Genomic DNA, 17,730 nt, shown 5'->3' with positions numbered 1-17,730 from the left:
TATGGGGTGATATGGGGTGGTTATGGGGTCATATGGGGTGGTTATGGGGTGATATGGGGTGGTTATGGGGCACTATGGGGTGGTTATGGGGCTCTATGGGGTGGTTATGGGGTCATATGGGGTGGTTATGGGGTGATATGGGGTGTTTATGGGGTGATAAGGGGTGTTTATGGGGTGATATGGTGTGGTTATGGGGCGCTATGGGGTGGCTATGGGGTGATATGGGGTGGTTATGGGGTGCTATGGGGTGGTTATGGGGTGCTATGGGGTGGCTATGGGGTGATATGGGGTGGTTATGGGGTGGTTATGGGGTGATAAGGGGTGATATGGGGTGGTTATGGGGTGGCTATGGGGTGATATGGGGTGGTTATGGGGTGGTTATGGGGTGGCTATGGGGTGATATGGGGTGATATGGGGTGGTTATGGGGTGATATGGGGTGGCTATGGGGTGATATGGGGTGGTTATGGGGTGATATGGGGTGATATGGGGTGGTTATGGGGTGATATGGGGTGATATGGGGTGGTTATGGGGTGATATGGGGTGGTTATGGGGTGATATGGGGTGATATGGGGTGGTTATGGGGTGATATGGGGTGGTATGGGGCTCTATGGGGTGGTTATGGGGCTCTATGGGGTGGTTATGGGGTCATATGGGGTGGTGTGGGGTGATATGGGGTGTTTATGGGGTGATAAGGGGTGTTTATGGGGTGATATGGTGTGGTTATGGGGCACTATGGGGTGGTTATGGGGTGATGTGGGGTGGTTATGGGGCCGCTATGGGGCTCTATGGGGTCTCTATGGGGTGGCTATGGGGTGGTTATGGGGCACTATGGGGTGGTTATGGGGTGCTATGGGGCTCTATGGGGTCTCTATGGGGCTCTATGGGGTCTATGGGTCTCTATGGGGTCTCTATGGGGCACTATGGGGTCTCTATGGGTCGCTATGGGGTCTCTATGGGGCTCTATGGGGTGTCTATGGGGCTCTATGGGGTCGCTATGGGGTCTCTATGGGGTATCTATGGGGCACCATGGGTCTCTATGGGGCAGCACTCACCAATAGAGCTCCGTGCTGTGGATGCTCCTGGTTCGTTCTCGTATCCATCTATGGGGCAGGGATCAGTGGGGCAGCGCCCCATAGCGCCCCATATCCACCCCATAACCACCCCATAGAGCCCCATAGCGCCCCATAACCACCCCATAGAGCCCCATAGCGCCCCATAACTACCCCATAGCGCCCCATAACCACCCCATAGAGCCCCATAGCGCCCCATATCCACCCCATAACCACCCCATAGAGCCCCATAGCGCCCCATAACCACCCCATAGCGCCCCATAACCACCCCATAGAGCCCCATATCCACCCCATAACCACCCCATATCACCCCATAACCACCCCATAGCGCCCCATAACCACCCCATATCACCCCATAACCACCCCATATCACCCCATATCACCCCATAACCACCCCATATCACCCCATAACCACCCCATAGCGCCCCATAACCACCCCATAGAGCCCCATATCCACCCCATATCACCCCATAACCACCCCATAGCGCCCCATAACCACCCCATATCGCCCCATAACCACCCCATATCACCCCATAACCACCCCATAGCGCCCCATAACCACCCCATATCACCCCATAACCACCCCATATCACCCCATATCACCCCATAACCACCCCATATCACCCCATAACCACCCCATATCACCCCATAACCACCCCATATCATCCCATATCACCCCATAACCACCCCATATCAACCCATAACCACCCCATAGAGCCCCATAGCGCCCCATAACCACCCCATAGCGCCCCATAACCACCCCATATCACCCCATAGCGCCCCATAACCACCCCATAACCCCATAACCACCCCATATCACCCCATATCACCCCATAGTGCCCCATAACCACCCAATATCACCCCATATCACCCCATAACCACCCCATAACCACCCCATAACACCCCATATCACCCCATATCACCCCATAACCACCCCATATCACCCCATAACCACCCCATATCACCCCATATCACCCCATAACCACCCCATATCACCCCATATCACCCCATAACCACCCCATAGCGCCCCATAACCACCCCATTGTGCCCCATAACCACCCCATATCACCCCATAACCACCCCATATCACCCCATATCACCCCATAATCGCCCCATAACCACCCCATAACACCCCATATCACCCCATATCAACCCATAACCACCCCATAGCGCCCCATAACCACCCCATTGTGCCCCATAACCACCCCATATCACCCCATAACCACCCCATATCACCCCATAACCACCCCATATCACCCCATATCACCCCATAACCACCCCATAGTGCCCCATAACCACCCCATATCACCCCATAACAACCCCATATCACCCCATAGTGCCCCATAACCACCCCATATCACCCCATAACCGCCCCATAACCACCTCATAACACCCCATATCACCCCATAACCACCCCATAACCACCCTATAGCCCCATAACCACCCCATATCACCCCATAGCGCCCCATAACCACCCCATAACCACCTCATAACACCCCATATCACCCCATAACCACCCCATAACCACCCTATAGCCCCATAACCACCCCATAGCGCCCCATAGCGCCCCACATCTGACCGCTGTTGCTGCTGTCCGGCTGCTCGTATCCTTCCTCATCCTCCTCCTCTTCCTCCTCCTGTTGCTGTGGGTCGCTGCCCCACGGCGTCCCTATGGGGTTCCCTATGGGGCTCCCTATGGAGCTCCCTATGGGGCTGCCCAGCTCTGCAGGGGGGGCTGGGGGGGAGATGTGGGGCAGGATATGGGGCAGGATGTGGGGCAGGATGTGGGGCAGAAGGGGAGATGTGGGGCAGAGATGTGGGGCAGGATGTGGGGCAGATAAGGGACAGAAATTGAGGCAGTTATGGGGCAGTTATGGGGCAGATGGGGGGCAGGATATAGGGCAGAGGAGTTATGGGGCAGGATGTGGGGCAGAAGGGGAGATATGGGGCAGGATATAGGGCAGAGGAGTTATGGGGCAGGATGTGGGGCAGAAGGGGAGATATGGGGCAGGATATGGGGCAGGATGTGGGGCAGGATGTGGGGCAGAAGGGGAGATGTGGGGCAGAGATTTGGGACAGGATGTGGGGCAGATAAGGGACAGAAATTGAGGCAGTTATGGGGCAGTTATGGGGCAGATGGGGGGCAGGATATAGGGCAGAGGAGTTATGGGGCAGGATGTGGGGCAGAAGGGGAGATGTGGGGCAGGATATAGGGCAGAGGAGTTATGGGGCAGGATGTGGGGCAGAAGGGGAGATATGGGGCAGGATATGGGGCAGAGGAGTTATGGGGCAGGATGTGGGGCAGAAGGGGAGATGTGGGGCAGAGATGTGGGGCAGGATGTGGGGCAGAAGGAGAGATATGGGGCAGGATATAGGGCAGAAGAGTTATGGGGCAGGATGTGGGGCAGAAGGGGAGATATGGGGCAGGATATAGGGCAGAGGAGTTATGGGGCAGGATGTGGGGCAGAAGGGGAGATGTGGGGCAGGATATAGGGCAGAGGAGTTATGGGGCAGGATGTGGGGCAGAAGGGGAGATATGGGGCAGGATATAGGGCAGAGGAGTTATGGGGCAGGATGTGGGGCAGAAGGGGAGATGTGGGGCAGGATATGGGGCAGGATGTGGGGCAGAAGGGGAGATATGGGGCAGGATATAGGGCAGAGGAGTTATGGGGCAGGATGTGGGGCAGAAGGGGAGATGTGGGGCAGGATATAGGGCAGAGGAGTTATGGGGCAGGATGTGGGGCAGAAGGGGAGATGTGGGGCAGGATATAGGGCAGAGGAGTTATGGGGCAGGATGTGGGGCCCGCTATGGGGCAGCTATGGGGCACACTCACAGGGATGGGCCGTGGGGCAGAGCACGTTCCCATAGCTGTTGTGGGGCCCAGGATCTGACACCCGCAGAAATCTATGGGGCAGAGGGATGGGTCTGCCCCATAGATCCCAGCCCCATAGATCCCAGCCCCATAGATCCCAGCCCCACAGATCCCAAGCCCCATAGATCCAAGCCCCACAGATCCCCAGCCCCATAGATCCCAGCCCCACAGATCCCCAGCCCCATAGATCCCAGACCCATAGATCCCAGCCCCACAGATCCCCAGCCCCACAGATCCCCAGCCCTATAGATCCCAGCCCCATAGATCCCCAGCCCCATAGATCCCAGACCCATAGATCCCAGCCCCACAGATCCCCAGCCCCATAGATCCCAGCCCCACAGATCCCCAGCCCCACAGATCCCAGCCCCACAGATCCCAGCCCCATAGATCCCAGCCCCACAGATCCCAGCCCCATAGATCCCCAGCCCAACAGATCCCCAGCCCCATAGATCCCAGCCCCACAGATCCCAGCCCCATAGATCCCAGCCCCATAGATCCCCAGCCCCATAGATCCCAGCCCCACAGATCCCAGCCCCATAGATCCCAGACCCATAGATCCCAGACCCATAGATCCCAACCCATAGATCCCAGCCCCATAGATCCCCAGCCCCACAGATCCCCAGCCCTATAGATCCCAGCCCCATAGATCCCAGCCCCATAGATCCCAGCCCCATAGATCCCAGCCCCACAGATCCCCAGCCCCATAGATCCCAGCCCCACAGATCCCCAGCCCCATAGATCCCAGCCCCATAGATCCCAGCCCCATAGATCCCAGCCCCACAGATCCCAGCCCCATAGATCCCAGACCCATAGATCCCCAGACCCATAGATCCCAGCCCCATAGATCCCAGCCCCACAGATCCCCAGCCCCATAGATCCCAGCCCCACAGATCCCCAGCCCCATAGATCCCAGACCCATAGATCCCAGACCCATAGATCCCCAGCCCCATAGATCCCAGCCCCATAGATCCCAGCCCATAGATCCCCAGCCCCACAGATCCCCAGACCCACAGATCCCCAGCCCCATAGATCCCCAGCCCCATAGATCCCAGCCCCATAGATCCCAGCCCCATAGATCCCCAGCCCCATAGATCCCCAGACCCACAGATCCCCAGCCCCATAGATCCCAGCCCCATAGATCCCCAGCCCCACAGATCCCCAGCCCCATAGATCCCAGCCCCACAGATCCCCAGCCCCATAGATCCCAGCCCCATAGATCCCCAGCCCCACAGATCCCCAGCCCCATAGATCCCAGCCCCATAGATCCCCAGCCCCACAGATCCCCAGCCCCATAGATCCCAGCCCCATAGATCCCCAGCCCCACAGATCCCCAGCCCCACAGATCCCCAGCCCCATAGATCCCAGCCCCATAGATCCCCAGCCCCACAGATCCCCAGCCCCATAGATCCCAGCCCCATAGATCCCAGCCCCATAGATCCCCAGCCCCATAGATCCCAGCCCCATAGATCCCCAGCCCCACAGATCCCCAGCCCCACAGATCCCCAGCCCCATAGATCCCAGCCCCATAGATCCCCAGCCCCACAGATCCCCAGCCCCATAGATCCCAGCCCCATAGATCCCAGCCCCATAGATCCCAGCCCCATAGATCCCCAGCCCCACAGATCCCCAGACCCACAGATCCCCAGCCCCATAGATCCCCAGCCCCATAGATCCCCAGCCCCATAGATCCCAGCCCCATAGATCCCAGCCCCATAGATCCCCCCCCACCTGCGGTCCCACAGGCGATGCTGCCGTGCGTGGATCTGTCGAGCTGTGGGGCAGAGAGGGGGGTGGGTCTCGTGTGCCCCATAGAGACCCATAGAACCCCATAGAGACCCATAGAGACCCCATAGAGACCCATAGAGACACATAGAGACCCATAGAGACCCCACAGAGACCCATAGAGACACAATAGAGCCCCATAGAGACCCATAGAGACCCCATAGAGACCCATAGAGACCCCATAGACCCCCATAGAGACCCCACAAAGCCCCATAGAGACCCCACAGAGCCCCATAGAGACCCATAGAGACACAATAGAGCCCCATAGAGACCCACAGAAACCCCACAGAGCCCCATAAAGACCCATAGATCCCGATATAACCCCATAGAGCCCCATAGGGACCCATAGGGACCCATAGGGACCCCATAGAGACCCCGTAGAGATCCAGAGTGCCCCATAGAAACCCCATAGATCCCCATAGGGACCCATAGAGCCCCATAGAGACCCCATAGAGACCCTTAGAGACCCATAGAAACCTATAGAGACCCATAGAAACCCCATAGAGACACATAGAGACCCCACAGAGCCCCATAGAGACCCATAGGGACCCCATAGAGACCCATAGAGACCCATAGGGACCCCATAGAGACCCCGTAGAGATCCATAGTGCCCCATAGAGACCCCATAGAGACCCATAGAACCCCATAGATCCCCATAGAGACCCTTAGAGACCCAGAGACCCCATAGAGACCCATAGAGACCCATAGGGACACATAGAGACCCATAGAACCCCATAGATCCCCATAGAGACCCCATAGCAATCCATAGAGACCCATAGGACCCCATAGAGACCCCATAGCAATCCATAGAGCCCCATAGAGCCCCATAGAGACCCCATAGATCCCCATAGAGACCCCAATAGAGCCCCATAGAGACCCCATAGCAATCCATAGAGACCCATAGGACCCCATAGAGACCCCATAGAGACCCATAGAGACCCCATAGAGACCCATAGAGACCCATAGGGACACATAGAGACCCATAGAACCCCATAGATCCCCATAGAGACCCCATAGCAATCCATAGAGACCCACAGGACCCCATAGAGACCCCATAGCAATCCATAGAGACCCATAGAGACCCCATAGAGACCCATAGAGACCCATAGAGACCCCATAGGGACACATAGAGACCCCATAGAGACCCATAGAGACCCATAGAGACCCATAGAGACCCATAGAACCCCATAGATCACCATAGAGACCCATAGAGACCCATAGGGACACATAGAGACCCATAGAACCCCATAGATCACCATAGAGACCCATAGAGACCCATAGGGACACATAGAGACCCATAGAACCCCATAGATCACCATAGAGACCCCATAGCAATCCATAGAGCCCCATAGTGCCCCATAGAGGCCCCATGACCTCCCGTGCCCCACAAGTGACCCCACTGACCCCGGTGGCGCCTCCACAGCCCCACAGCGACGGCCGACCCCACAGCGACGTATAGGGCAGCAAATAACCCCAAAGGAGCCGCGCGGCCCCACAGCGCCGGGAACAGACCTGGGGGGCAATGGGGGGTAGTACTGCCCCATAGATCCCATCTCCGCCCCATAGATCCCATCACTGCCCCATAGATTCCAGCAAGGCCCTATAGAACCCATTATCCCCCCATATCCCCCCATATCCCCCCATATCCATCTCATAGCCCCCCATATCCCCCCATATCCACCCCATATAACCCCATATATCCCCCATATAACCCCATATATCTCCCCATATAACCCCATATAACCCCATATAACCCCATATAACCCCATATCCCCCCATATAACCCCATATAACCCCATATAACCCCATATATCCCCATATATCCCCATATAACCCCATATAACCCCATATAACCCCATATAACCCCATATATCCCCATATAACCCCATATAACCCCATATCCCCCCATATAACCCCATATAACCCCATATAACCCCATATAACCCCATATATCCCCATATAACCCCATATACCCCCATATAACCCCATATAACCCCATATCACCCCATATCCCCCCATATACCCCCATATAACCCCATATAACCCCCATATAACCCCATATAACCCCATATAACCCCATATAACCCCATATAACCCCATATAACCCCATATAACCCCATATAACCCCATATATCCCCTATATAACCCCATATAACCCCATATAACCCCATATATCCCCTATATGACCCCATATACCCCCATATCCCCCCATATAACCCCATATAACCCCATATATCCCCATATAACCCCATATAACCCCATATAACCCCATATAACCCCATATAACCCCATATAACCCCATATAACCCCATATAACCCCATATAACCCCATATAACCCCATATAACCCCATATCCCCCCATATAACCCCATATAACCCCATATAACCCCATATAACCCCATATATCCCCATATAACCCCATATACCCCCATATAACCCCATATAACCCCATATCACCCCATATCCCCCCATATACCCCCATATAACCCCATATAACCCCCATATAACCCCATATAACCCCATATAACCCCATATAACCCCATATAACCCCATATAACCCCATATAACCCCATATATCCCCTATATAACCCCATATAACCCCATATAACCCCATATATCCCCTATATGACCCCATATACCCCCATATCCCCCCATATAACCCCATATAACCCCATATATCCCCATATAACCCCATATAACCCCATATAACCCCATATAACCCCATATAACCCCATATAACCCCATATAACCCCATATAACCCCATATATCCCCATATAACCCCATATAACCCCATATAACCCCATATAACCCCATATAACCCCATATAACCCCATATCCCCCCATATAACCCCATATAACCCCATATAACCCCATATAACCCCATATAATCCCATATAACCCCATATAACCCCATATAACCCCATATAACCCCATATAACCCCATATATCCCCATATAACCCCATATAACCCCATATAACCCCATATAACCCCATATAACCCCATATAACCCCATATAACCCCATATAACCCCATATAACCCCATATCCCCCCATATAACCCCATATAACCCCATATAACCCCATATAACCCCATATAACCCCATATAACCCCATATAACCCCATATAACCCCATATCCCCCCATATCCCCCCATATAACCCCATATAACCCCATATAACCCCATATCCCACCATATCCCCCCATATATCCCCATATCCCCCCATATCCCCCCATATAACCCCATATATCCCCATATAACCCCATATAACCCCATAGAACCCCATATAACCCCATATAACCCCATATAACCCCATATAACCCCATATATCCCCATATATCCCCATATAACCCCATATATCCCCATATAACCCCATATAACCCCATATAACCCCATATAACCCCATATATCCCCATATAACCCCATATAACCCCATATCCCCCCCATATAACCCCATATATCCCATATAACCCCATATAACCCCATATAACCCCATATAACCCCATATAACCCCATATAACCCCATTATAATCTCACCATCCGGGTCATTCACTTCCAGCTCCACTTCCTGGTACCCCCCCACGTCACTTCCTGTTTCCTCTTCCTCCACTTCCTCTTCCTCCTCCTCCTCCACTTCCTCTTCCTGTCCCCCCGTCCAATCAGCTTCCGCCTTTAAAGGCGGGAAGGGAGGGAAATCCCAGCCAATAGGAAAGGATGTAACATGGGCAAGGTTCAAAGAGGAGGCGTGGCGTGAGGAAGGGGCGTGGCTTAAAGGAGGGGTGTTGTCCAATGAGAAGGTGTGGTTTAATGAGGGGGCGTGGCCTAAAGGCTGTGATTGACGGGGAGAGGGGGCGTGGCCTAAGGAAGGGGCGTGGCCTAAGGGCTGTGATTGACGGGGAGAGGGGGCACGGCCTGATGAGGGGGCGTGGCCTAAGGGCTGTGATTGACGGGCTAAGGGGGCGTGGCCTGTCGGGTGGGCGTGGCTTATGGAGGGGGCGTGGCCTAAAGGATGTGATTGACTGGGAAAAGGGGCGTGGCCTGAAGAGGGGGCGTGGCCTAAAGGCCGAGATTGACGGGCTAAGGGGGCGTGGCCTAAAGGCTGTGATTGACGGGCTAAGGGGGCGTGGCTTAAAGAGGGGGCGTGGCCTAAAGGATCTGATTGACGGGTTAAGGGGGCGTGGCCTAAAGGCTGTGATTGACGGGCTAAGGGGGCGTGACCTAAAGGCTGTGATTGACGGGGAGAGGGGGCGTGGCCTAAAGGCTGAGATTGACGGGGAGAGGGGGCGTGGTTTGTAGATGGGGCGTGGCCTAAAGGCTGTGATTGACGGGCTAAGGGGGCGTGGCTTATAAAGGGGGCGTGGCCTAAAGGCCGTGATTGACGGGCTAAGGGGGCGTGGCCTGTCGGATGGGCGTGGCTTATGGAGGAAGCGTGGCCTAAAGGCTGTGATTGACGGGCTAAGGGGGCGTGGCTTATAGAGGGGGTGTGGCCTAAAGGCTGTGATTGACGGAGTAAGGGGGCGTGGCCTAAGGAGGGGGCGTGGCCTAAAGGCTGTGATTGACGGGCTAAGGGGGCGTGGCTTATAGAGGGGGCGTGGCCTAAAGGCTGTGAATGACGGGCTAAGGGGGCGTGGCTTGAAGAGGGGGCGTGGTCTAAAGGCTGTGATTGACGGGTTAAGGGGGCGTGGCCTAAAGGCTGAGATTGACGGGGAGAGGGGGCGTGGCCTAAGGAAGGGGCGTGGCCTAAAGGCTGTGATTGACGGGCTAAGGGGGCGTGGCCTAAGGAAGGGGCGTGGCCTAAAGGCTGTGATTGACGGGCTAAGGGGGCGTGGCCTAAAGAGGGGGCGTGGCCTAAAGGCTGTGATTGACGGGGAGATGGGGCGTGGCCTAAGGAGGGGGCGTGGCCTAAAGGCTGTGATTGACGGGCTAAGGGGGCGTGGCCTGTCGGATGGGCGTGGCCTAAAGAGGGGGCGTGGCCTAAAGGCTGTGATTGACGGGCTAAGGGGGCGTGGCCTGAAGAGGGGGCGTGGCCTAAAGGCTGTGATTGACGGGCTAAGGGGGCGTGGCCTAAGGAGGTGGCGTGGCTTATAGAGTGGGCGTGGCCTAACGACTGTGATTGACGTGCTAAGGGGGCGTGGACTGGAGAGGGGGCGTGGCCTAAAGGCTGAGATTGACGGGCTAAGGGGGCGTGGCCTAAAGAGGGGGCGTGGCCTAAGGACAGTGATTGACGGGCTAAGGGGGCGTGGCCTAAAGGCTGTGATTGACGGGTTAAGGGGGCGTGGCCTGTCGGGCCAATGGGGGCGTGGCTTAAGCCTTTAAGCCCCGCCCACTCGCATCGGTACCTCCCACTTTGGGATCTCCTGAGCCCCCATAAGTGCAGCCCCCCCATAGGACCCAACCCAGCCCCCCCCCCATAATAACCCGGGGCTGCCCAGCCTTTCAAGATGGCGGCACCGGAAGTCCTGCCCCATAAGTTCAAGCGGAACCACGTGATTCGGGATGGTGGGGGGAGGGGATTCGACGTCGGACCGCAGGGAACAACCAGAGTCGAACCCGGAAGTGACCAATGGGAGTCTGCCTCTGTGGGGACACAGAGAGACCCATAGGGAGACATAGGGACCCCATAGAAGCCCCATAGGAACCCATAGGGTCCCATAGAGACCCATAGGGAGTCATAGGGACTCCATAGGGACCCCATAGAGCCCTATAGAGACTCATAGGGACCCATAGAGACCCCACAGAGACCCATAGAGACCCATAGTGACCCCATAGAGACCCATAGAGACCCATAGAGACCCCACAGGGACCCATAGAGACCCATAGGGACCCCATAGAGACCCATAGGGACCCATAGAGACCCCACAGGGACCCATAGGGAGTCAAAGGGACCCCATACAGACCCACAGAGACCCATAGGGACCCATAGAGACCCATAGAGATCCATAGGGACCCATAGAGACCCATAAAGACCCCATAGAGCCCCATAGCCCCACAGAGACGCATAGAGACCCCATACAGCCCCATAGAGACCCCATAGAGACCCCATAGAGCCCCATAGAGACCCCATAGAGACCCCATAGAGCCTCATAGAGACCCCATAGAGCCCCATAGAGACCCCATAGAGACCCATAGAGACCCATAGAGACCCATAGAGACCCCACAGCCCCATAGAGACCCATAGAGACCCCATAGAGAGACATAGAGACCCCATAGAGCCCCATAGAGCCCCATGAGACCCCATAGAGCCCCATAGAGACCCCATAGAGCCTCATAGAGACCCCTTAGAGCCCCATAGAGCCCCATAGAGCCCCATAGAGACCCCATAGGGACCCATAGAGACCCCATAGAGACACATAGAGACCCATAGAGACCCATAGAGACCCCATAGCCCCGTAGAGACCCATAGAGACCCCATAGAGCCCCATAGAGACCCATAGAGACCCCATAGAGCCCCATAGAGACCCCATAGAGCCTCATAGAGACCCCATAGAGCCCCATAGAGACCCCATAGAGCCCCATAGAGACCCATAGTGACCCCATAGAGCCCCATAAAGACCCCATAGAGCCCCATAGCCCCACAGAGACACATAGAGACCCATAGAGACCCCATAGGGACCCATAGAGACCCATAGAGACCCATAGAGACCCCATAGCCCCGTAGAGACCCATAGAGACCCCATAGAGACCCATAGAGACCCCATAGAGACACATAGTGACCCCATAGAGACCCATAGAGACCCATAGAGACCCCATAGAGACCCCACAGGGACCCATAGGGAGTCAAAGGGACCCCATACAGACCCAAAGAGACCCACAGAGACCCATAGGGACCCATAGAGACCCATAGGGACCCATAGAGACCCACAGAGACCCATAGAGCCCCATAGAGCCCCATAGAGCCCCATAGAGACCCCATAGAGACCCATAGAGACCCATAGAGACCCCATAGCCCCATAGAGACCCATAGAGACCCATAGGGACCCAAAGAGACCCATAGAGACCCATAGAGACCCATAGAGACACATAGAGACCCATAGAGACCCATAGAGACCCATAGAGACACATAGGGACCTCTGACCTCCCAACACCACGTGAACGGTTCCGGCTCTTTCACCAATAGCACAATCGTAACGACCGGCATCGACGTTTCTGATTGGTCCTAACCGAAGCCACGCCCCTTCAGGCCACGCCCCTTTCTCTTTATGAATGGGGCGGCCCCGGTGGAACCAACGGGCGGGGGGCGTGGCCTCGTAAAGGGGCGTGGCCTCGTAAAGGGGCGTGGCCTCATGAATGGGCGTGGCCTCCAAAGGGGGCGTGGCCGCGGAGCCATTTGTGGGCGTGGCTTCCGAAGGGGGCGTGGCCACGGGGCAGCGCAGCGTCACATTGGATCCAATGGGGGCGGCCACAAAGAGCTTCTCTATGGAGGGGGGGGGGGGGGGGGGGTAAATTTTGGGTTATTTGGGTCTTTTTGCTTATTTTCCTGCCCATTTCCACCTTCCCTCCTATTGGTACCACCCCATTTTAACCAATTTTACCCCAATTTTCCCCATTTTACCCCAATTTACCCCAATTTTCCCCATATATACCCCAATTTTTCCCACATTTCCCCCATTTTCCCCATATTTTCCCCATTTCTCCCCATATTTTCCCCATTTTCCCCATTTTCCCCCATTTTCCCCCATATTTTCCCCATTTTTCCCTATTTTCCCCCATATTTTCCCCATTTCTCCCCATATTTCCCCCATTCTTCCCCATTTTTCCCCCATATTTTACCCATTTTTACCCATTTTTACCCATATTTTTCCCATTTTCCCCCATTCTTCCCCATTTTTCCCCATTTTCCCCCATATTTTCCCCATTTCTCCCCATATTTTCCCCATTTCCCCCCATATTTTCCCAATTTTCCCCCACATTTCCCCATTTCTCCCCATATTTCCCCCATTTTTCCCCATTTCTCCCCATATTTTCCCCATTTTCCCCCATTTTCCCCCATATTTTCCCCATTTCTCCCCATATTTTCCTCATTTTCCCCATTTTCCCCCATTTTCCCCCTATTTTCCCCCATATTTTCCCCATATTTTCCCCATTTTCCCCCATATTCTTTCCATTTTTCCCCATTTCCACCCATTTTCCCCCATATTTTCCCCATTTTCCCCCATTTCTCCCCATATTTTCCCCATTTTTCCCCAATTTTTCCCACATTTCCCCCATTTCTCCCCATTTTTCCCCATTTTCCCCAATTTTCCCCCATTTTCCCCCATATTTTCCCCATTTTCCCCCATTTTCCCCCATATTTCCCCCATTCTTCCCCATTTTCCCCCTAATTTCCCCATATTTCCCCCATTCTTCCCCATTTCTCCCCATATTTTCCCAATTTTCCCCCACATTTCCCCATATTTCCCCCATTCTTCCCCATTTCTCCCCATATTTTCCCCATTTTACCCCATTTTTCCCCATATTTCCCCCATTTCCCCCATTCATTCCCCCATTCATCCCCATTCATTCATTCCCATTCATTATTTCCCCCCATTCATTCATCCCCATTCATCCCCATTCATTCATTCATTCATTCATTCACTCATTCATTCATAATTCCCCCCCCCCTATTCTAACTCACCTCCTCCCACCACATTCACCACCGCTCTCCTCTCGGCCCCGCCCACTCGACAAACGTAAGGTCCCGATTGGCTGAGCCGGAGGCGGGGTAACACTAAAGCCCCGCCTACTCCTAACCCTATTGGTCCGTTCCCACGACCGACGGCCAATAGGAGGAGGGGATGGGGCTCGGCCACGCCCACTCGTGTCCAACGTAACCGGGGGGGGAGGGAGAGGGGGGGGGAACCGAGGAGGGCGGGGTCACAGCGGAGCACGATGGAACCTATAGGGGATATAGGGGGATATAGGGGATATAGGGGATATATAGAAATATATAGGGGATATAGGGGGATATAGGGGATATATGGGGATATATAGGGATATATAGGGGATATAGGGACCTATAGGGACCTATAGAGGGGATATAGGGGGGATATAGGGGGATATAGGGGGGATATATAGGGGATATAGGGGGATATAGGGGATATAGGGGATATATAGGGGATATAGGGGGATATAGGGGGGATATAGGGGGATATATAGGGGATATAGGGGATATATAGGGGATATATAGGGATATATAGGGGATATAGGGGATATAGGGCCATATAGGGACCTATAGAGGGGATACAGGGGGATATAGGGGGGATATAGGGGGATATAGGGGATATAGGGGGGTATGGGGGGGATATAGGGGGATATAGGGGAATATATAGGGATATATAGGGATATATAGGGGATATAGGGGATATAGGGGATATATAGGGATATATAGGGGATATAGGGGATATATAGGGGATATATAGGGGATATAGGGGATATAGGGGATATAGGGCCATATAGGGACCTATAGAGGGGATATAGGGGGATATAGGGGGGTATGGGGGGGATATAGGGGGATATAGGGGGATATAGGGGGATATAGGGGGATATAGGGGGGATATAGGGGATATATAGGGATATATAGGGGATATAGGGCCATATAGGGATATATAGAGGGGATATGGGGGGATATAGAGGGGTATGGGGGGGATATAGGGGGATATGGGGGGATATTGGGGGGATATGGGGGGATATAGGGGGGATATAGGGGGATATAGGGGGATATAGAGGGATATAGAGGGATATATAGGGGATATAGGGGGATATAGGGGATGTGGGGAGATATAAAGGGATATATAGGGGATATAGGGGGATATAGGGGATATAGGGCCATATAGGGACCTATAGAGGGGATATAGGGGGATATAGGGGGATATAGGGGATATAGGGGATATAGGGGATATATAGGGGATATAGGGGATATATAGGGATATATAGGGATATATAGGGGATATAGGGGATATATAGGGATATATAGGGATATATAGGGGATATAGGGGATATAGGGCCATATAGGGACCTATAGAGGGGATATAGGGGGATATAGGGGGGATATAGGGGATATAGGGGATATAGGGGATATATAGGGGATATAGGGGATATATAGGGATATATAGGGGATATAGGGGATATATAGGGGATATAGGGCCATATAGGGACCTATAGAGGGGATATGGGGGGATATAGGGGGATATAGGGGGGATATAGGGGAATATATAGGGATATATAGGGATATATAGGGGATATAGGGGATATAGAGGAATATATAGGGATATATAGGGATATATAGGGGATATAGGGGATATAGGGCCATACAGGGACCTATAGAGGGGATATAGGGGGATATAGGGGGGATATAGGGGGATATAGGGGGGATATAGGGGGATATATAGGGGATATAGGGGGATATAGGGGATATATAGGGATATATAGGGGATATATAGGGGATATAGGGGATATAGGGGATATATAGGGACGACCCCATAGAGACCCATAGGGACCCATAGAGACCCATAGAACCCCATAGAACCCCATAGACCCCATAGAGAACACATAAGAACCCATAGAGCCCCATAGAACACCATAGAGTCCCATAGAGAGCCATAGAGACACATAGGGACCCATAGAGACCCCATAGAACCCCATAGAACCCCATAGGGACCCATAGAGACTCATAGAGACCCCATAGAACCCCATAGAGCCCCATAGAACCCCATAGAACCCCCATAGCGCCCCATAGAACCCCATAGAGACCCCATAGATCCCCATAGAGACCCCATAGAACCCCATAGCGCCCCATAGAACCCCATAGAGACCCCATAGAACCCCATAGAGCCCCATAGATCCCCATAGAAACCCCATAGAGACCCCATAGAGACCCCATAGAACCCCATAGAGACCCATAGAACCCCATAGAGCCCCATAGAACCCCCATAGACCCCATAGATACCCCATAGATCCCCATAGAGACCCCATAGAACCCCATAGCGCCCCATAGAACCCCATAGAGACCCCATAGATCCCCATAGAAACCCCATAGAGACCCCATAGAGACCCCATAAAACCCCATAGAGACCCCATAGAACCCCATAGCGCCCCATAGAACCCCATAGAGACCCCATAGAGCCCCACAGAACCCCATAGAGACCCCATAGAACCCCATAGAGCCCCATAGAACCCCATAGAGACCCATAGAGACCCATAGAGCCCCATAGAACCCCATAGAGACCCCATAGCGCCCCATAGAACCCCATAGAGACCCCATAGAGCCCCACAGAACCCCATAGAGACCCCATAGAACCCCATAGAGCCCCATAGAACCCCATAGAGACCCATAGCGCCCCATAGCGCCCCATAGAACCCCATAGAGACCCCATAGAGCCCCATAGAGCCCCATAGATCCCCATAGAGACCCCATAGAACCCCATAGAGCCCCATAGACCCCATAGAGACCCCATAGATACCCCATAGACCCCCATAGCGCCCCATAACTGACCGGTAGCCGTTGCTTTTAGGGTCACCCCATAAGTGGCCCCAAAGCCCATAAGGCAGAGCAGCGCCGTCATGGCCGCCATCGCTATAGGGTCCCATATAGGGCCAGGAAGTGACGTCAATGTGGGGCTATGGGGCGTGAAAATGGGGGGGTCCCTGGGGACCCCACAGGTGCCAACAAGGCCCCAACTCCGCCCCATTGATTCCCTATGGGGCACAGGCCCCATATCTGGCCCCATAATTAGACTCTATGGGGCACTGGCCCCATATCTGGCCCCATAACTGGCATTCTATGGGGCACTGGCCCCATATCTGGCCCCATAATTAGACTCTATGGGGCACTGGCCCCATATCTGGCCCCATAACTGGCATCCTATGGGGCACTGGCCCCATAACTGGCACTCTATGGGGCACTGGCCCCATATCTGGCACCCTATGGGGCACTGGCCCCATAACTGGCATTCTATGGGTCACTGGCCCCATATCTGGCCCCATATCTGGCATCCTATGGGGTGCTGGCCCCATAACTGGCACTCTGT

General features: G+C 54.1%; 1 protein-coding gene across 44 annotated transcripts in view; it reads right to left on the bottom strand.

Moving 5' to 3' along the window:
* Positions 1 to 17,610, bottom strand: part of LOC146751972 (uncharacterized) — a 24,465-nt gene extending 6,855 nt beyond the window's left edge. For 6 of the 44 annotated variants that reach the window (XR_014941068.1, XR_014941069.1, XR_014941070.1 and 3 more), the window contains exons 1-7: positions 17,196 to 17,609; positions 14,340 to 14,600; positions 12,801 to 13,139; positions 9,263 to 11,302; positions 3,906 to 3,976; positions 2,651 to 2,740; positions 1,054 to 1,101 (exon numbers count right to left, since the gene is read on the bottom strand). Coding sequence is in view for 27 of the 44 variants with exons in the window: in XM_085533301.1 (XP_085389427.1) it covers positions 1,054 to 1,101; positions 2,651 to 2,740; positions 3,906 to 3,976; positions 9,263 to 11,302; positions 12,801 to 13,139; positions 14,340 to 14,600; positions 17,196 to 17,430 (3,084 nt within the window). In the remaining 17 variants the exon portion in view is untranslated. Of the gene's footprint in view, positions 1 to 1,053; positions 1,102 to 2,650; positions 2,807 to 3,905; positions 3,977 to 5,672; positions 5,716 to 7,130; positions 7,239 to 9,262; positions 11,303 to 12,800; positions 13,140 to 14,339; positions 14,601 to 17,195 lie in introns of all 44 variants that reach the window. The other 38 variants (XR_014941071.1, XR_014941072.1, XR_014941073.1 and 35 more) reach the window with 22 other exon arrangements.
* Between the last annotated feature and the right edge of the window lie 120 nt (positions 17,611 to 17,730).

This window comes from Coturnix japonica, unplaced genomic scaffold (genome assembly GCF_054131305.1).
Source record: "Coturnix japonica strain WE unplaced genomic scaffold, WE-NBRP24 Scf058, whole genome shotgun sequence".
In the NCBI taxonomy this organism is placed as follows: domain Eukaryota; kingdom Metazoa; phylum Chordata; class Aves; order Galliformes; family Phasianidae; genus Coturnix; species Coturnix japonica.
This window is presented reverse-complemented; position numbering and strand designations above follow the sequence as displayed.